The sequence below is a fragment of the Cyrtonyx montezumae genome, unplaced genomic scaffold (genome assembly GCF_038088225.1).
Source record: "Cyrtonyx montezumae isolate F1298 unplaced genomic scaffold, pur_monq_1.0 scaffold_10, whole genome shotgun sequence".
In the NCBI taxonomy this organism is placed as follows: Eukaryota; Metazoa; Chordata; class Aves; order Galliformes; family Odontophoridae; genus Cyrtonyx; species Cyrtonyx montezumae.
Genome location: NW_027071826.1, coordinates 50,282,716 through 50,303,739, shown reverse-complemented (window position 1 = coordinate 50,303,739; position 21,024 = coordinate 50,282,716). Strand labels below are relative to the sequence as shown.

Sequence of the window (21,024 nt, the reverse complement as noted above, 5' to 3'; positions counted from 1 at the left end):
CCGGCAGCCCGCAGTTCCGAGCGGCAGCGACGACTGAGGAGCCCCGAGGATGCGGCGAGGAGCGGCAGCGGGGCCTCGGCGGCGGAGGCTGCTGCTGCTGCTGTTGGCCGTGCTGGCGGCTCTACGCTGCGCCGCGGCGGGCGGCGGGCGGCGGCGGGCGGCCAGCCTGGGAGAGATGCTGCGGGAGGTGGAGGCGCTGATGGAGGACACGCAGCACAAGCTGCGCAACGCCGTGCAGGAGGTGGGTGAGTGAGTGCGTGAGTGGGGCGCTGCGAGGCGCGGGCGGCAATTCCTGTCAGCGCCCCCCGCCGCCGCCGGGCTGAGGCGGTGGTGTGAGGTGTGAGGCAGTCCTGAAGAAGGATGTGCGGAAGCACCTTGTTTTTGATGTAATTTCATGTCTTGATGGACAGTTACTTGCCCGGAATCGCACGGGTCGTGCTTCACAAACGCCAGACCCCCGCCACAGCCTCGTATCGCACTCAACATTCACGCCCGCATTCCACTCACTTATGTTTTTTTTTGTTTTTTTTTTTTGTTTTTTTTTTTTCCATCGCATTGAGATCCTTCCTTCCAAGCTCTCTCTTTCACTTAGAAAAGTTGCAGAGTCCAAAAATCCTTTTACTTACAGTCCACCGGGGACGCAGGCCTTTGTTTACTGTAATTAGATCATTTCTGACCCGTTACTTTTATCTGGGTGGTTGCTGGATAGTTCTGCTCCACTCATCCATCTCGTGGAGCCTGTAAACAGACTGAGTCAGAGCATTTTAAAGAAAAAACGCTTTGGAATGCAAAACTAATGCTTAGTTATAAATAAGGACACTGTAAACATTTCTGCTGATTTTACTATGCTTATTGATAATGTTTATTCTGGATTGAGGAATGGTCTGTACACAGCACAAAGATGGATTCCCTGAGCTTTGTGAGAGCAGATACCGTCTGTGTCTTCCTTATGGGAAGGTTGCCTCAATTACTGAGCCAGTGCTTTGCTCTTAGAGAGGTTTGCAACCGTCCTTAAAAGTAGCACCAAAACCAGACATTTTGTCTTGGGAAAGATGCTGTTGTTCACCCTGGCTGAATTTATCATAGAATCATTAAGGATGGAAAAGAGCTGTAAGATAATGCAGTCCAACCGCCCACCTACCAGCATTGTTGTCCGCTAAACCATGTCCCTCAGTGCCACATCCACACCATTATTGAACACCTCCAGAGACAGGGACTCCACCACCTCCCTGGGCAGCTTGTTGCAGTGTTTTGGTTAAGCTGTTTTTCCTAATCTGTTACAGAAATTGCAAATAACAAAAGTGAATAAACTTGGTCCATAGGTTTGCAGTGTTTACAAAACTCTGCCCTTTTGCTGTGCTTACTCTGTTTTCTAATTCAGAGTGCATTCTCTCTACCTCATCTGTGGTTAAGTCTTCATCTGTCAAAGACAATGGGAACTGAAGGAGAGAATGAAATTCTGGATGTGTACGCCCTGACCTATTGGACTCCTGTTGACTCCAAGGGGCTATGGCTGTGGCTCTGTCCTGCCAGAATTTTTTTCTCCTCTTTGTCAGGTGGGAAGGACTGAAGTGTTAAATGTTTTCCTGGGAAAAACAGAAAGCCTGTGAAGATACCAAAGCATCACTTGTCTCAGTACACTTTCTCCTCACAGGAATTTGACTTCAGCTCTACTATAGATGTCCAGAGCTCAGGAGTTAACTCTCCAGTGTTTCTGTAGTACATGAAAAGAGATGCTGTGTTTGCTGTCTGAAACAGCTGAGTAAGCACTCCCATACAGCAGAATCTATACTAACAGCATCACACAATTAAATAGGGCATTACTGAGGGCTGGAAAAGAAAGTACTTGTTCTTTTTTGTGTAATTGCTGCTAATTTTCAGTTGGTTCCATTTGGCAGATGGAAGCTGAAGAAGAAGGGGCAAAAAAACTGTCAGAAGTAAACTTTGAAAACTTACCTCCCACCTACCATAATGAGACCAACATAGAAACCAGAATTGGTAATAACACTGTTCAGACTCATCAAGAAATTGATAAGGTATGTGAAAATATATATAGCAAGGAGTTCATCCTCATGACCTTTTCTTCAAAAGTAAAAATAGTCTGGTTTGGGGAGAAATTTGAAGCATGCGCTGTACTGATGACTGCTTTGGGTCTTATTGTATTTTATTTGCTTGGCTGATTACTTCAGGGGCATATGTCAGAAAAGTTTAACATGAAATAATTATTTTGAAGAGAAGTGCCTGCTAAAAATATTACACAGATTGGGAAATCACATAGATCATAAAATAATGTTCATCTCTCACTCATCTTCATTATGGTGACATTTTAAATAGTTATGGGGTTAGCTTGGTCATCTCTTCCTTTTCCCTCAAATAAGGTTTTTATGTGAGTGCCTGAAAAATAGGGAAAAAGGAGGCAAGGATTAATTATAGGAGAATACAGGAGTAACAAAGAATAACAAAGCACTATAACTAATAAATGCAATTTGATTTCTTGTTTTGTTGTTGTTGCTGATGTATCAGGTTACAGATAACAGAACTGGATCAACCATTTTTTCTGAGACAATTATTACATCTATAAAGAATGGAGAAAACAAAAGAAATCATGTAAGTGAATACATATTTTCCTCTTTCAGTTTATAATTCTGAAGGAAGTGATATAGTTTGTGACTTATGTGTATTTCTTGATGGTTTGAAACACAGCAAACTTTATGTGTAAGCAGTCAGAATGGATTTTGTTGTAATTTGTTTTTCTGTTTGATTAAATATAAGAATGATACATGATAAACTACAAGGAGAGATTCAATGTCATGGCTGAGGTGCTTAATTTGAATACTGAATTTCTCCACAAACATAAGCATTGTACTCAAATAGCAAAGATAATTACACAGCCTTTCCAGTGACTGTGAATAAACCCTTGGAATAACAGTGCTACACTCATGCCCTGACCATGCTTTTGTTTTTCACAGAGAAATTCCTCAATAGACTTTAACACCTAGAAAATAATTCACAAGTTTTCTGTCTTGAGGAGTCAGTGGAAAAAATATGTTTCTGTTTGCTTTTCAGCACAGCCTTGTGGTGAGAGCTCCTTGTGAAATGTCAGTCTGGGTTGGGGGGGAGCAGAGGACAACTCCTTTTACCTCAGAAATGTGATTGTTTAAAGGTTCTCCCAGAAAATTAAAAGGTAAAGAATATTCTTTACCCAAGCCTTGCAATCACAGGTACATTCGCTTAACAACGGAAATCTATTAGGAAGTTCATGTCCTAAACACAGGCTCAGAACCTTCCTGAGGTGATAGAGTGAACATATCAGACGATTCCACATTTTTGGGGCCTACTTCTAAAATCACAGTGCCTGTAATACCCCTATATCCCTCTTCAAACAGATATAATTATACGTATTTATAATACAAGTATATATGCATATATGCATGCATATAGTGGGGATACACTATTAGAAAAACATTAGGTGTAATCTTTCCCCCTCTCCCACTCCCTTTCCTCCCTCTGACAGTATTTCTTTTTGACTTTGCACCATGAAAGTATTCTCTTTAGACTGTGTTCTTTGTTATTGAATGGCTGCTTGATAGTATTTTGGAGGTTAGAAGACTGTCAGCATTTTTAAGCCCCCAGAAGAACAAGGCTGCTTGCTGTTTCTGGCACCAAGACCCAGTTCTTGAGAGGTGCTGCGTTATTTGGAGGCGCTGCTTACATTCCCAGACTAACATTCACTTTCTCAGATGTCAGTGAGGCCTGACAGTTACCAGCACAGATGTCAGGCTTCAATCCAGCAGGCAGTAGGTAGCGTGTTTTTATGTCTGTGCAGGGTTTTACATTCAATTGATTGTAAGGTTTAAGGTTCAAATATTCTGTAGTTTACTTCCCTTGGGAACATAGCCTGTCATCCAAATTAAAGTGTCAGGTCCAGTAGAAAACTCAGTAAATATGAAGTACAGAACATAAAGTTACAGTGCTATTCATTATGAGGTGAAAATCAAAATGTTTTTTTCTGGTTTGTTGACTACTTACATTTCAATCATGATACATTAGCCTAAACAATGAAACTGAAGCATGAGAAGTGAAAAACAAAAGGAAGTACAAATGGTATTGGTAAGATTTGCTGCACAAAGTTTAGTTGCATTTCTTCTCAGTTGTATTCTGAGTAGTACTTTATTTAACAGTCTTCTAACTCAAATGTATTGTACCTAAGATTTTTTTTCCATGCTGCATTCACCTGATGAATAACAATAGCAACCTTTATGTTTCTCTGTCAATCAAACTTCAATAAAAGTACATCCGGTTGCTTTCAGTTCTCTTTTTCAAAACAGGTTTTTAAATATTCTAGTATTAATGAGAGTATACCAAGGACTGGAGGAGTGTCATGCACTTATCAATGGGCTTTGGCACAAAAGCATTCCTTTAGGCATTGGAAACAGAAGCTCTTCAGCACACAGCTGCACCTTCTCATTACCTAAAAAATAAAGGTTATCTTGTGTTGTTTTTTTTTGTGGGAGAGTAAAGGGAGGTGCTTCCAGTGTGGTTCCAGGTAAAGTGTTTGCTCTCTCTGTGAACAGATGGGTATGTCCCTGTATACACAGGCGTATTTGGCACTGCCTTTTGCAAATACAGCAGCTGATCAGATTCAAACACACAGATTCTTAGGAGAGAAGCCCTGTGATATCAAGCTATTATTTCCGCTGTCATGATGCCCGTGGCTCTGACAGCGAGGAGGTGTTCAGACATCGTGTTGAGGCACACGGTTTAGTGAAAACTATTGGTGATAGGTGGATGGTTGGACTGTGTGATCTTGAAGATCTTTTCCAACCTTGGTGATTCCACTATGGAACTGCTTTTACAAGCTGATTTGATGCATTCTGGAAGTAACTATGTTTGTTCTTTTTATTGATGCATGAATTTAAGGGAGTAACTGAGGAACAAAAGCTCCAGAGTCCTAAAGGTTTAGGTGTAGAAATAGAATAGATAGCATCCCTGTTATAATGACCATTTAAAGTAGTTGTTAGCCTTTAAGTAAGATGTTCATCTTTCCTCTGATAGTAAGAAATAAAAAACAATAACATAATATTTAACTTCTGGGGTTTTAGTTCCCCCAACAGCTTGCAAGAGGAAAAGAGCTTTAAATAGCCAAGCTGTAGCACATCATAACCAAGTTTTCAGTTCCTTGTGATAATACAGAACTGCTCGATTTCTTTTTGAGCAAGTTATATATGATTTCCCTAAGCATGTTCTTAGCCACATATACAAGAGTTTCACCCTGAAATTCATACTGCTCCAAAGAGAGGATTTCCTGCAGTGCTGAAACAGAAAGGAGCTTTGAAAATTGAGAAGGAATGGACATTGCCATTTGTTCATCAGCAGCACTGCAGGGGAGAGGCTGGGGGCAGAAATTTGAACACACAGAATCTTGCTGTTGATATCTGCCCCCTTTGGCATGTTAGCATCTCAAGGAAAATGCTTGTTCGGGCTCCCCAGTCCTCTGACTGGGTCGATTTATTATTATTTTTTGTTCTAATTTTTCACAGAACTTCTGGTCCCTAGTGACTTGCAGTTGACAACTTTAACCTATCAACAGACAAACTAAGTGCATTCTTGGGTTGAAATCCTACTCTTTCTAGCCAAAAGTCCCATAATATCTAAATCTGGTACTTTTTGTACACTGCATCATTCTGTTCATTTGCACTTGTACTTTGCTTTGCCCAGTCTGCTCTGCTTTGCAAATAATAATAATAAGAATGATAATAGTCTCCTAGGCTTGCCTAGGAGAGCCAGGGCTCATCAGCCAGACAGCATTTGGGTACTCTGAACATTGTGCTGAAAGCTCTTTTATTTATTTATTTTTATTTTTATTTGTTTATTTATTTATTTCTCTTTTTAGAGTACAAAGCTGAGGGGAAAATGCAAATACAGCTTGTGAGGATTAGTAGCTTCTATTTGTTCGAGTAGAAAAGGATGTTGAAATGAGTCCAAAGAGAGAGGATGTAGCAGCATAAGGTGAAAAAAAATGTGCAATTAGCATTTTGAATTGCTCTTATTCATGTATGCACCTGGAATACCTTTATGACACATATCCTGTTTGTAGAACAAGGGACATAGCCTACTCTCACTGAAAGGTGTAATGGAAGTGCACATATCCCTGAGTGTTCATATCTAATACCATAAGCACAAAATGCATCTTACTCATGCAAACGGTATTAAGGAGTTTAGTTTAGCACATGAATGACAGGATGCCCTTACTGTCAGCCAGGGTGTATCTCTCAGACCAAAAGTTTTTGTGATCGTCTGATACAGCAAAAAATAAAAACAAAAAAACCTGAATATTAGCCTCAATGCATGGAAAGAGCTGTCATATGGAGGTTGAAAATACGTTTTGTCTCTGTTCTTGCAAGAACAAACTTCTCCGATGATGAATGGTGGGGAGATTCTGTGATCATCTGAGGTGCCAGAGGCTGATTCCACATCTTTATTTACTGATGTTAGTAAATCCAATCTGATCTGGTATGTTTTCTGACAGACCACCTTGTGTAGAAAGTTATGAGTCCACAGAGTACCAGGAAAGGATAGTTTTGTAGTACTATATATAAGACAGTTTTGTAGTACTATAAGGCTAAAATGGCCATGATGTGAAGAAAAGTACAGTTTCCATGGATTCAGATATCATGGTTGGTTAACTTGAACAAACAAGCAAGTGTAAACAGCTGCTAGACCTTATCAGAGTGAAGAGAAGCAAGGTGCCTTTTGCTGAAAGATGGGATAAACCAGGTCTTCTAGGTGAAAACACAACAACCAAAAGTCAGAGGAGAACAAGATCGTTATAATTTGTGTCAGTGGAAGTCTGGGATAATTCAGGTAACTTCAGTGAATTTACTTTCCTAGTAAAGAAATCAAAAGACTGACTTGGATTTCTTTCACGTTTTTCAATAGTTCTAGCTGAAGAACTGCCTCACCATTTTTTTTTCTCTCTGAACTCCTACCCTTTGAATAGCTAAATAGTGAAAAGGGGAAGATTTTTCTTGGAATAAATTTTTCCTCACCAAAAAATACCCAAACCACCCACCCTATTACTGTAACACAGTCACAGTGCCTAAATTGATTCACTGTTCTAAGTGATGGTGTCAGTAAAAACACAACAGTAAATCAATGAGTTTACCCCTAGAAAGCTACAAAGCAGACTTTCTCTTGAAGTCAGTGCTTCTTCAGTGTTCACCTGGCAGTCACACACCATTTCTACAACTTACATCATTCTTGTTAGGTGTGGAAATCTGCCTGGTCTGAAACTTTCCATCGGGGGGAGTTACGCATCAGGTTTAGCTACCTACTTCCATGTTTGAATATGAGTTGGTAGAAATCATCTGCAAACAAGCGATGGTGAGGGAGCAGTGGAAATCAAAAAAGCAGTTGTTTACCTTTTCCTTGGTTTTAGCACAGTGTTCTCATACTGAACATGCTAAGTTTAGGGAACCAGGGCTGTCAAAATGTCCTACAGAGAACGTATAAGTTGAAGGGAGATGTAAAAACAAATCATCAGCAATGTTTTCACTTTCTAGTTTATTGGATCTACCTATTTAATCCAAGAGTAATTAAATGTGTTGCAGTTCTTTCTTTTGTTTTTGTTTGTTTGTTTTTTCCCTTTTTTCATTTGTATGAGATAACAGGGTCGGGAAAGTTCAACTTTCACATAGGCTGGTGACAGCTGTTACGAGATTATGGTATGGACTGTCCTTAGACAACAGCGGAAGTTCATTGGCAACATTTCTTCTGGAGAGACACAAGTAGCAAAAAAATGTATCTCCTTCCCGTGGCTTTGTTTTACATTGCTACTCAATGGCTCTAGCAGTGTTAGCTGAAACCACTTTATCTAATGAAGCAGTAAGTTTTAGTTGTTAGAATAGCAACATGTAGCAAAGGATTTAGGAAATAAAGGCCGCATTGAAGTAAGGTGGCTAGGATGTTGGCTGAGTAACAATTACATATACAATAAGCCTAAGCTTAAAAAAGCTTTCACTGAACAATAAATTCACCAGAATCACTTGAATTACCTTCACTTACCCAAACGTGAGTAGGAAGAGGAAAAATGAATATGATCCATGATTGCTTGGCCTTCTATACAGAGTGAGCACCTGCCTGGCCTCATGAGGGACTACATCACTTTGACAGTGATGAGGAAAACCATACTGGTGAACTCAGGAGTTACCACATCGTGGTGATTTACCACTGAAGCTTGCAGGGACAATCCCCCTCCATCTTTTCCACCTGTCCAAATTCTGAACTTCGTAACAAGTCCATCCCTTCCAACAAGTGAAATATCATGATGTACTATTATTGGTGAAAAAAAAATTTGGAATGGGAATTCAGATTTGTTTACGCCCTGTTCTGTGAATTTACATCACATGAGGAATCCCCAAAACTTGTTCCCTTAGAAAGCCCCCTCACCCTAGGGGGAGGAGGAAGCATCTTAAGGCATGTCGATAGACTCAGATCACAGTGTCAGGCAAGGAAGAATCCTAGTGAGCTTCCTGAGTCCTGTATCAGAGACCTCAGCAAGGGAACTCCATCCTTACGCAGACATCCATCTCACCTCTTCTCACTATCTTTCAGCAGTGGAGACAATTCACTCAAATGCTTTTTCTATGCTCACTATAAAGTCTCTATTGCTGTAATTTAAATCCATTCTCCTATCTACAGCTCATAGAAAATACATTATTCCCTTTCCTCTGTAGTAATAGCAGTTATCCACACAGTCAGTTCTGTTATAGGCAAAATCAATTGCAGAGGAATTCTTATCCATCTATTTCTGATCTAGTATTATCTTTGGCTGATATCGTAAACATAGTAAGTACTTTGAAGCCACAAGCTACTGATAATGTGTATCATAAGAGCAAGGCGCATAAGATTCAGGGCTTGAAATGAATTCTGTAATGAATTTGGTCCAGACTGACATCTTATTCTCAGTTTTCTACTCCTAACTGAGTGATTAAGATCAGCAAGGTGCTATTGAGTACAGATATCCTGTCCAGTAGTGTTTCTCATTTTGCACAGATGTTTCACATCCTTGCTGTGCACAGCTACTCTGGATTGTTTTTATAAATTTTCAGAATTTACATAGCTTGGTAGTGAATCATGGAAACTTTGTAGCTGGCAAATGTAGAGAGAAGAGACGCCTACATAGAAGTTCAGTTTCACAATGCACCATTTAATGAGGGCTGTATCTTTACATGGTAAGCTAACTACTTAGGAACAATGTCACCATAGAGCTTAGTAGCACAGTTTCACAGTGCTTCTGTAACTGTTACTATATCTCAAGATGTTCAGAATAAAATCCAAGATCTTACAGTCCACAAGATTTTAGACAGACCTTTTGGTTATCAAAGCTCAAAGAATTGCTGTTCTTCCATTAATGGAATAGTCTTCTGTTAAGACTATTTATTGCAAAATTGTTTAAAGAATTTCTTTCATGTACACAGGTCAATACTTTAACCTCATTTGTTAATCTCAAACTTTGTGAATAAGTTTTCTTAACATGAAAAGATTAATCATGGAGCACACAGCTATTGGTTTTGAGTCTCAAACTCTCTTGCTTCAGAATATTCCTTCTCCAATTATAGAGCCCCTGTATATTTACAAAGAAAAAAAAAAAAGTGGGTAGCATGGCACTGAGTTGCAGGAAAGCCTGAGGGAAGATTTTGTTGGAATTTCTACCATCTTGCCTTGCCTATGGTACACCTGACAAAGAGGAGGAAGGAACAGAAATATCATGCTGTAACCTGTCCTGCCCACTTAAGGGCTGAGAGCTCTGCTACTGCAGATACCTACTACAACATGCACGCATGCACAGACTTCTTCACCTTTCTTAGATCATACATCTGAGTTTTCAAACTGAGTTAATTCACTGCCAGATAATGATTTTTGCTTAGCTGTGGCTGTGTATTGTCTACTTCTGTCACGTACACATACTTAATATTCATTTGTATTTTATCACGTGGAGAGACAGAGGCTTTATCCTATTAAAAAGTTCCTGTTTTGTTTCCTTGAAAATAGAAAAGGGTGAGATAAGTCGTTTAGAGAAGTTCTAGGCAAAATTGAGGGAATGGATTCTATTTTATTTATTACTTTTGATCTCAGAAGTCACATTCCTCTTGAAGAACCACATAAATAGACATCTTTCCCACACAGCTCCAGGATGTGATTTAAACCATAATTTGCAACTCATGTCTGATCTTTTTAGCACGTCTTTTTTTAACAGTAGTCCTTATTTTTATGAGCACTATGTACTTGGCAGGACAGCAGCTAGATGTTTGCTCTGCTGGAAAGTATTACAGAGGTTTAGAGATATTTCAAGGCAAATTAATTCATATCTCAATAAATATGAATGCATTATGTGCTCTGTCTAGACAACTGAGAGATTAGGAGCTGGAACACTACTGAAATTCAAATTCTGGTGCAGTTTCTATAAGACAATATTCCATTATGTGTATTTCTGACATTTTTCTAATACATTTAATACATGTAGGATATAAAGTAGTTCTTTGTTTTTTCCTTACTATTCAGCAGCTTTTGCCATCTGTTGGAGTAATGGAGACCGGCCCAACGTGAAGTGGCTGGTAGAAGTTAAAATTAAGGCTAGAAGGGGATATGCAAACACGAAAGTAACCATTAACTGCTAAGAAATGCCAGGTTCAACATAAGCAAGTGCTTTTGTTGGAGCACTTCAGCTTCGGTTAAAATTACATCATCTCACAGATACAATCCAGTGAGCCCTGGGACTAGTTGGAAGAGATCTTTAGCTACTATTTTTGGTTGAAAACAATGAGCTTTATGTTGAAGAGGAAGTTTATTTATATTAAGAGCTTTTAAGAAACTCATAAAGGGCCTTTCTGTTTAGAAAAGCCTTTGGAGTGTGGCTGTCATAGTACAACGTAGGAGGTGCTGTAACACATTTTCCAGTTTGTACAAAACATGTTTCTATAACTGCTGAATCAACTGTCTTTAGTAGCTTTGCTTACTTTGTTGTTGGCAAAACTTCATTACCTTTCTGGTATCAGTGATCTTTGTCTCTTTATGGCTTGTGAATACGAAAGCCATAGAGGTTTAGGAATGAAATCTTCGACAAAATGAACTGTTTTGGCTTACAGCTCAGCTGTACTGACAGTGCCAAGGCTAAAATGAAAAAAAAAAAAAAAAGCCTGCCTCTCCTTTTTCTTAGTCTCTAAAGGTTTGTAATCACAAACTGCAACTGGATAAAATAAATAAATAAAAAGCCAGCAAAGTAGGGCATATGGCTTACAAAGGAAGGAAAAAATATTTTTCCTATTTGAATCCTACTGCTCGTGTCAGAGTGAGCAGTCAGTGCACGATGACGTAAAACAACTGCTGGGTTTCTCTGCTACTGTTGCATCTCACCCACAGGAACATTTTCTGTTCTATATGCTCCTCTCAGACCTTAGCAGTCTGTGTCTGTTAAATGCATTAGTCACCACTGAAAGTATGAATACAGCCATTAACAGCTTCTTCCTCTGCTTTGGGTACTAAGCTAGAGTGTCAAGAGCCTGGAAGGAAAGCATAGCTTATTCCAGTTAGTCACATGCCTGTTCCAGACAAATATTAGCTGAAGATATAAACTGCAAAGAGAGAATTTAGTATAAAAATATATTTGAAGAGGGACTTTCTGTTAGAATGTGGGAGGGAGGATGAGCGGTAAGAGGGAACAGACCAGCTAAATGTCACTTTTTAATTTAAAATCAATGGTTGTTGTTAAAGTCGGTATCAGAATTGTCACATGAAATCAGAATTTTATAGTCTATGCTTAGCGTGTTAAAAACTACGTAGCTAATTTGGAATGAAGGGAAAAAAAGAGCAAAGTGAAATGAATGCGATTTCAGCACATAATATATGTATCACCAGCAGATGGGATGGCTGAGGTTTCCATAGCAAGGAGCTATGGAATAGCTAAGGTAAACAACGCAAATAGAAGAGAGTTTCTTGAAGAAAGTAGATTATCTCTAGCCTTGTAGTTTTGCTTTCACAATTTCAAATGGGACATCCTTTGCTTCTTCCTCTTTATCCTTAGCATGTTATATGGACAGAGGATAACGTGATCCAAACCACAGTTGGCTACACTCCACCAAAGACAGTCTACATAGTCTGTAGATCTGTGTAGCCTTCTAGGTCAAAGGCACATCAGTGCTGAGGTGTAAAGATAGTTCTATCCGACTGAAAGAAAATTGCCTTTATTCTCTGCCTTTCCATGCACATGTACACATTCAAGAGGAAGGAAAATACCCTTATCAAAGCCAGTTACACCACTTCTCACACTCAGGCATCTGTTTCAGATTTCTGGTAGTTGAATTACAACCATACTTCACTATCAGCACCATTAGTCATTCTTTAAAATCTCAAATGTGATGACTAATCATTCCTTAAGAAAGAGACAGCTTTAGCATAATCTGCCAAACACAAGAAAATTGAGTTTTCTTTCAGCAGCAGTTTATTCAAGAGTCTAACTCAAATACAATGAACCTTTCCCATGAATTTCAGTTTTGGATTTTTTTTTCCTCTGTGTGTTTTGGAACAGATTCTAGCACCCAAATTGCTTTCAGGTGTTGTCGGACATTCATTGCAGTATACAAGATCACATTCTTCTCTATCCTGGCTTCTATTGTGTGTGGATGCTAGTTACTCATTAACGAACAGGCAATCCTGCTTTTACTCTGCATCATTATATAGCACTTCTCAGAGAGCATATTCCTTTGCTGCTCGGTTAAATGAACTGGGATAGCATTTTGAGGGATTTCAGACAGATATACATCATTATAAGCGTAGCTAATTCTGTCTTTAAGATGTCTACTCATCCTGTATGCTCTGTTGCTTGTCAGAAGTCACACTCCTCAGTTTACACACCACTACCTCTACAAAAACAAAGCGTTCAGGAAAATAACTCACTTTGCAGGATTCCAAAAAGACATGGAAATGTTCAGAGTCTACTGCAGCTGATGATGATGATGCTTATTTTTGCTTCTCATTTAGCAACTTCTGAGTCTCAGGGTAGCCTGATTAGAAAAGGCCTGCAGCCTGGTTAAAAAGAATGAAAAAAAAAAAGAGAGAAATGGTTACATTCATGTACAAGGATTACTAGGTGTTTTATGCTGACTATAGATTAAAAAATCTGAGTGAAAGAAGCTGGTATGGAGTATGGCACAAATTGTCACAGCTTTGAAAGAGTCTATGAAAACAAGCTTTTGACATGCCAGGAATGGAAACCGTGAAGGGATTTTTTTTCCAGCTGAAGACCTCATGAAATCTGGGGTCTAAACTGGTGGGATACGATTCGGTAAGTGGGGAAAAGGCCTCTGAAAAGGGCTTCATTAACACAAGAAAAAGCATCAAATGGAGAACTGCAACTAAGCTGTTAGGTGGTTTTAGAAGTAGAGAGAGGGTTGTTCCATATGCTTAAAAATAATTATGGCAAGATTTCTCCTCTGTGGAAAGGGACATTTGGAAAAACTGACTACACAGACCTGGCTGTTTGCCCGAAAGTGGGCCTAACAGGAATGAAATAGCATAGTTTGTTCTGAATATGGCTTATACAGGGGGATTCATGAAAGAAACTGACAAAGCTACAGATAGAAAATTGGCCAGAAAGAAGATGGAATTTGAGGAGGTGAAGGCTCACTGCTAATGTGGAGCCTCAGTGATTTAAAGATACTATGTAACACCAGGGTTTCTGACCCATCTGATTACGGAGCAGCACAAAAGAAAACAAGCAGAATGTGTTATTACTGTGCTGGCATAACAAAGCTGTGAAAGCATTATGCTGATTTACAGCAGCCTAAACCCAGTCACTTTAACCTCTTTAAACAGCTGAAATGACTGCTGCTGGAGTGCACATAGCCTCTTTCCTTTGCTCTTTTCTCATTTTAAAAGACAGCAAATAACGAATCATGATCAAACTCTAATACAATAGCTTCATTGCAAATGACTTAATGTCTTCAGGTTGTTGGTTCTCGTTGCTTTTTCTTTTCCCCACTAAATAACAGAACAGTGTCAGAGTTAATTTTCTTGAGGTTACTGGTATTTATACAAGCGAAGCCACTTAATGCTCTGCAGTCACACTGTTCTGTTACGGAACACGAAGAATCAAAGACAGTTGTGTTTCTTTTTTTTTCTTGATTTCCAAATAAGAAAAAAAATCAGCTAAAGCCTGGTATTTCAAGAAGGGGTATGGTTTCCTCTCAGGGTGGTAAACTGCACTTTCACCCTTTTCTTCAGGAATGTATCATTGATGAAGACTGTGAAACAGGAAAATATTGCCAGTTCTCCACCTTCGAATACAAGTGTCAGCCCTGTAAGACCCAGCATACAGTAAGTCTTGAAACAATCTGTGGTTTTATGGAGTCTTAAAAACTCACTACATGAATTATTATTGTTCATGTCAACAAATCAAAGCTGTCACTTAACAAGATGGACAGCTTCCTGGTAATGCAAAGAAGTTATAAAAGTATTAGTTCTAACACGCTTTTCAAGCTGCACTCTACTCCTCTTGATGAGTTTATCTTGTTTGGTTGCCTCACGGCAGCATAAATTAATGTACTGTAGATTATCAGAAGAACAGGCAAAGACTGTCAGCTCTAAAGGATCAGCTGACAGTTGGTCACTTCTAGCTTTTGATTCTCAGCAATCTGAACTCTTCCCTGCACTGACAACTTTGCGCAACGATGTAGTGCAACTGCCACCATAAATGACACTCTTACATCATTTACCTTAATTGAATCCTTGAACCTAGGGAAGCAGTAAATCCCTACCTTTTATTTGAGAAATGTCTCAGCAATAGCTATGGCTGTAGGAGATAATTTATCTCCTACAGGTGACACTGCCTGAAATTCAGGCGTTTTCTGTGGAGAAAATTCAATTTAAAAGCAGTCTGTTGAAGAAGGTCTTTGCCTAACTGCCCATTTCCACCTACATTCTGATATCCCCTCACAAAACTAATTGTTTTTCAAAGCATTTACAGGCCATTAAATTTATAACCAAGCAAACCTTACAGTAAAATTATGTAATCAACTGGATTACAGAAACCTTTCCTGAAATTATGTAAATACCTAAACAGATCACTTCAAGGAGCTGTATTGGCTTCAGCAGATTCAATGCTTAGTCAAGCTGAAGGCCTGAATTATAAGCTCTTGTCATTAAGAAAGCTTTTAGTTCATGTTTTGCAAAGTGTTAAAGCTGATCATTTTTCACATTAGCATGGAGCAATTAAACATCAACTAGGATGTTACTGAAACTAAAAGTCCTATGCACCTTCTCTATGCACTGCACAGCAGATTATTTGTAAGATAAAGCAAAAAGTTGGCTCAAGACACGCTCCTGTTGCAAAGAGAGCTCAGACTGAAGGTGGCTGGATTTGCTCCCTGACCTGGACTCCCCACTATCACAAAATACTTTTCTTCGTAATTAGCAGCATAGTCCTACTTCTTGCTCTGGGTTAAGTACCTCCTGTGGGAGTCACTGGCAAAGAAATTCTGATTCTGTATGGCTGCCCAGACAGGGCTTTGCACAGACAGAAAAAAAGCTGTGAAAATGCTGACCTACTAGGAATCTTAGATTGTAATCAAAACCCTAAAAAAAGTAACAAAACATCACAGTGCTTTTACTGGCTTGATTTATTACATGCGTATAGTTGAAATACTGGGACAACTGTCACTCAAAGCTGTGTTCAGCTAGAGATTTGCACTTCTGATTTGCACAGAACTTTTTTTCCACAGAGATATTTTTATAAGACTCTTGGATACAAATGGAGTCTGGTTCTTATTATAAATAACAAAATGGATTTTGCTAAGTTTTTTTTTTTATTGCTCTTTAGTAGCCATCCTTCTGAACAAATGGTAAATGATGGACTGCATTTAACAGTGGAAAAAAAATGAGTAATGCTTTCCTCTAGTGATTTGTTACTTTTCTTAAAGACAAAAGGCTGTCTTCAAGTACAGGACACTGCAGGATGCCTGATTACTGATCAGTTATAAATGAATATGCTACAAGAACAGTTTATTGTACAGGATTGAAAGAATAAAGGCATAGAAAGGGTGCCATTGCTCTGATGTGGATGTGCCTAATTAGCTAATACTTCTACAGGTGCTTGAGCTGAGAACATAAGGACAGTTTAAACTGTCCCCACTGTTTAAACAGCAGGAATATTGCATCCAACTGTTTAAAGCAAACCTACGCAGCCGTCTTCAGAGCAGGGGTTAAATCTGTGCTTAGCTGGCTGTTGATGCAGGCAATCAGTGCCACAGTGACAGTTTTCCCTGTGCTTTTTCACTTGCAAGCACTGCTCACGGGATGTTGAATGCTGTGGAGACCAGCTTTGTGTTTGGGGTGAGTGCAGGAAAGCCACTTCAAGAGGAGAAAACGGCACCATTTGTGAGAACCAACACGACTGCAACCCAGGAACGTGCTGTGCTTTTCAGAAAGGTACACAAGTTTTGCTTTTTATCCTATTCATTTTGTAATTCAGTATTAAGATTCAGACCTTTTGCCCAGGTGAAGTGATTAAACATTTTTGGCCTGGGACATGCACGGTGTTAACTTGATTATAAAAGCTTTAATCAAATTTGGAGCAAGATTGAGCCTAACAGGGGCACACAATAGTGGAAGAGAAGCCTAGTGCACATTAGAGAGGGGAACAAGATAAGAAGCACAAAAACCTACTGCCTCACAAGAAAGACAGTCATTTAGAAGTAGCAGAGTTGTGTCAAGCATTCACTCAGCATAGCACAAACAAACTTAAACGCGTGAAAGAAATTAGTGAGATCACTAAAAGTAGGTTTTTCTTCCTATCAGAGGAAGCAGGCCATTGAGTCAGACTGAAGCTATACTTCATACTTGTAAGCTTGATACAAACCTCACGGGACTCAGCTCTACGCAGTGCTGACTGGACAGATAAGTGGAATGATGGTCCCCATTATGTTATAAGTCTACAAGGAACGGGAAACTTGACTTACAAGAGGAAGGAAAGAGAACAAGATACCAGGCCTGACATCAGTCCTGAATCCTGCCTTGTCAGGGCTCAGCTTCTGTTACTGTTCTTCTGCCTATTGGTTCTTCACAATTTTTACCTAGTTCACCCCAACTTATCAGTAACAGGATAGAATTCTAAATCTTTCTACTCCAGGTAGAGTACTTCAATATATTTGTTTTTCTGATCCTTGCTAAGAACAGCAGGTGACCTTCTATCTGCTCTGAGAGTTGGCATACCTGAGCCTGCTGGTGGATCAGGCTGCTAAAGCTTTTCAGGAGAACAAGGGAAAAAGCTCATTTGAAACACCAAAGCTAAAAGTCAAATGGGTCTTTTCAGTTTTTCCACATTAACTTAAAGCATTAGAAAGTCAACTTCAATGTTAACTAAATTTAAGTTCAGTTTCAGCAAGTTTCAGAGCAGTTTTGGCTTCGTGAGTTATCTTCCTAGAACATCTATGAGGTTTTGACAAGCTTCCTCAGATTTCTTCTTAATCTCTGATCCCAAAATGAGAGACAGACAGACCCCTCACTACAACTGCCTATTGATTTTTTCATGTAGCATCAGTTTTGAAATGAAAATCTAAGCTGTACACACACTTATACACTGTGTGTACACTGACCAAGCCCATTAAAGAATAAATCTGAACTCTCCAAACTTCATTCTACCATACCACAGAAAGTTTAAATGTGGAATGTCTTACTCCCACCTAGTGGAATAAATGTTGATTTATGGCTCTCTAATCTGTAAGGGGACTTAAAAAGACACCAGGACTGTTTTTTGCTTTATACCTTGTGCATACATTATAGATTAGGTCATCTCAGTTTAGCAGGCAGCTAACAACTTCTCATAAAATTCATCCACTCTGGCACGCAGAACTGCTGTTTCCTGTGTGCACTCCATTACCTGAAGAAGGAGAACCTTGCCATGATCCTTCAAACAGACTTCTCAACCTCATCACCTGGGAACTGGAACCTGACGGAGTACTGGAGCGATGCCCATGTGCGAGTGGCTTGATCTGCCAAGCTCAGAGGTAAAGATCATAACATGAAAAAGGAAGGTGCTTGAGGTTTCGTGGAGTTCCTCTAATACAGACAGAACTTGCTGACCCTTTCATACTACAGTGTTTTGATGGCTTTTCTCAACACTGGTTTTCAAACCGTTTCAGATGTAATGCTTTGTCCTAAAGAGAAGTGCTCGAGTTTGGCACAGGCTTACCCTCAAGTGCATGAAGTCTGCATCAGGCTTCTACTGCATCTTAATTAAAATACTAACAGATGTTTAGTTAATCAAGTATCATTCCAATGTCATTCTCCATGTACAGCTCTCATCCAGTAATTTTCTGTTAGCCTAGGCCTCTGCTGGAAGTTTTGCTTGGTTATGTTACATACAAGACATTTTAGTACATTTAATACATTCAAAAGGAATAAACAGGCTTGTTTTAGTATTAAGGATCTTCACATAAGGTCATTATCTAGCATAGCAACACAAATCTGACCTTGTCAGTATTTCAGACTTGCAGTTCACACTTAAACATTTCATACTGTGCAGACCTCTACAGTATCTTTATGAGTTTCACAAAATACAAAGCAGACTGACTCTGCATTTTTCTGCTAAAAGCTAAACCTTTTCATGTACCATGGCTTTAATCATTCTTTAAAGGGCAGTTATTTGCATTATCAGCAATTTCATTAGGAGAAAATAAAATCACTGAAGTTTTGCCCTAAAAGCATTTTTGGATGACTTACATGTTAACTGTAAAATAATTTCTTCAAGATTGTTGCCACACTGCTATTTTCATTATATTAACTTTTAACAAGACAGCAAAGCTGCGACAAATGCAGCTTATATGTAGGTTCATATTTTCTTCCTTCGGTGAACAACTCTTCCTAATTCTTTATGCATGAGAAACAGCTAGACAGTAACACGTTTCAGACACGTAATCTAAGGAAGCAAGCAGAACTGATCCCATCCATTCAGCACAGGAATTGCAGTTAATGAGCAAGTACCATTGATCTCAATGAAGGTATATCAGCAGATACTACATCTAGGAAGGAGAACATGCCACGTAAGGATACCAAAAAACAGAAATCAATTAGGAAGTGAATTAAACAGAACCATCCAGCTACAGCCACAAGAATGATTTGTTTAGGGCTATCATAAATACAGAAATACTGTACGTACAACCTGCCAATGACTCACATGGACAGCAAGCTAATGCTGATTTTGTGTAAATTTACCATTCAAATTCACAATGTATTTTTATTGAAAGAGCCCATCTCTGCTTTAAACGACTCTCAGCTGATTATTGGTAACCAATAAATGCACTGAAAATACTAGGTTATATCCCGGAGAACATACACAGTCTGCCCAGAAATGAAAGTCTCTGTATGCCTAAAAAGCTGAACACAAAAACATATACAAGCTTGAAGAACACCTTCAGACCATTCACCCTTGATTGCCAGTGACAGAGAGACTGCAGCTTTAAGCACTCGTTTGTTGCGAGGTGCCTGGCACATGCAGCAGTCCCCTTGCAGCCTGTAATGGGAACGTGTGACCCTATGCTGTCCAATGCAGTGCAAAGTAGATAAACAATGATCAGATTCTTATTCCTCTGACAAGTCTTAATCATTCTTGTTCCCTTTAAAAGTCCCTTGCATCACAGGTTTGCAGGCAAACAGAGCCACTTTTGAAAAGAACAGGAAATACACCTACATGTCTATTCAGATCCGAATAGATAATACTTTCCTCAACTTGATGGTTTCAAGACAAACACTGTCTTCCACATTTCTTTTAAGCCAGAGAATCTTCTTACCTTAGTATTACATTAACAAAAAGGACTCCATGATTGATTCTGGCAGAGGAGCCAGACTGCACTGACATTCACTGCCATCTTGTGTCCTAGTATCAAAACATGCTTTGCTATTTGCAACTTGGTTCTCCCTCTGTACGTAGAAAACTCAACTTTCCAGCTGTGAAGAATGCAACCACCAGATGCTTATAACATCATCTACGGTGGACCTGACAATTTTGTACAGCTAGTATGCTTTCACATGGCAGGACGTTACGCGTTTTATTAAGTAGCAGCAAAAAGAACAAAAGATGTACTATATGACCAGATGTCTTTCTTTTTCCAACAGCCACAGTGCTACATCTGTGTGTGAACAGTCCTCCAATGAAACCAGAAATAATGAAAAAGAAGATCCCTTAAACATGGATGAGATGCCATTTATCAGTTTAATGCCCAGAGATATTCTTTCTGATTATGAAGAAAGTAGTGTCATTCAGGAAGTGCGTAAAGAGTTAGAAAGTCTAGAGGACCAAGCAGGTGTGAAGTCTGAGCATGATCCAGCTCATGACCTGTTTCTGGGAGATGAAATATGAAGTTTTAACACCAGTTTAGTTAGTTCTAGAGATCAGTCTAGCGTCTTGCTTACATAAACCCTTAAAAGATACTGCTGGATAGAAGTGCAATAAACATCATCTTCATTGAGCATCCACTGTTGTGCACCAAACCTGCATGTTCGAGCCACTGGTGAAGTCACTCAATCTTTGGACCAAACCTTCCATCAAAGACAAACGAGAAAGGTATCAGTGTTTCCTTTGGATTAATACTTACCCTTGTATAGCAGAAACAAACATCAGTACTTGTACTCATTTAAAAACACATGAAGCATACATAAACTCAAGTTACTAGCGACCACAGAAACAACTTCTATGTACAGTCCTGTACACACATTTGCAATTATTTTTCTGGAGAAAGAACCACTTGGTGCCATTTCAGTCACCGATTTCAGCAGTTTTTCTTTTCTTTTGAAATATGATAGGTGAAGCTACAACATACAGATTTTGGGTGTCACACCACTCGTACCTCACACACTGGGAGGAAAGACTGAAAGAAGGGATGCTTACCTTTTCCAATGGATACACCTAGAGCTTCCCTCTTTCCTCTTTTTCTTTTGTGTATAATGGAGATCATCTGTCCAGCATCAAAGAAA

The 21,024-nt window shown here is 39.3% G+C and overlaps 1 protein-coding gene across 1 annotated transcript; it reads left to right on the top strand.

Moving 5' to 3' along the window:
* Positions 1-20,706, top strand: DKK3 (dickkopf WNT signaling pathway inhibitor 3). Its single transcript, XM_065755334.1, has 7 exons — positions 1-241; positions 1,899-2,036; positions 2,524-2,607; positions 14,281-14,373; positions 16,338-16,482; positions 17,903-18,059; positions 20,167-20,706. The coding sequence occupies exons 1-7, from the start codon at positions 50-52 to the stop codon at positions 20,408-20,410; spliced, it is 1,053 nt and encodes a 350-aa protein (XP_065611406.1). The 5' UTR covers positions 1-49; the 3' UTR covers positions 20,411-20,706.
* Positions 20,707-21,024: the final 318 nt, after the last annotated feature.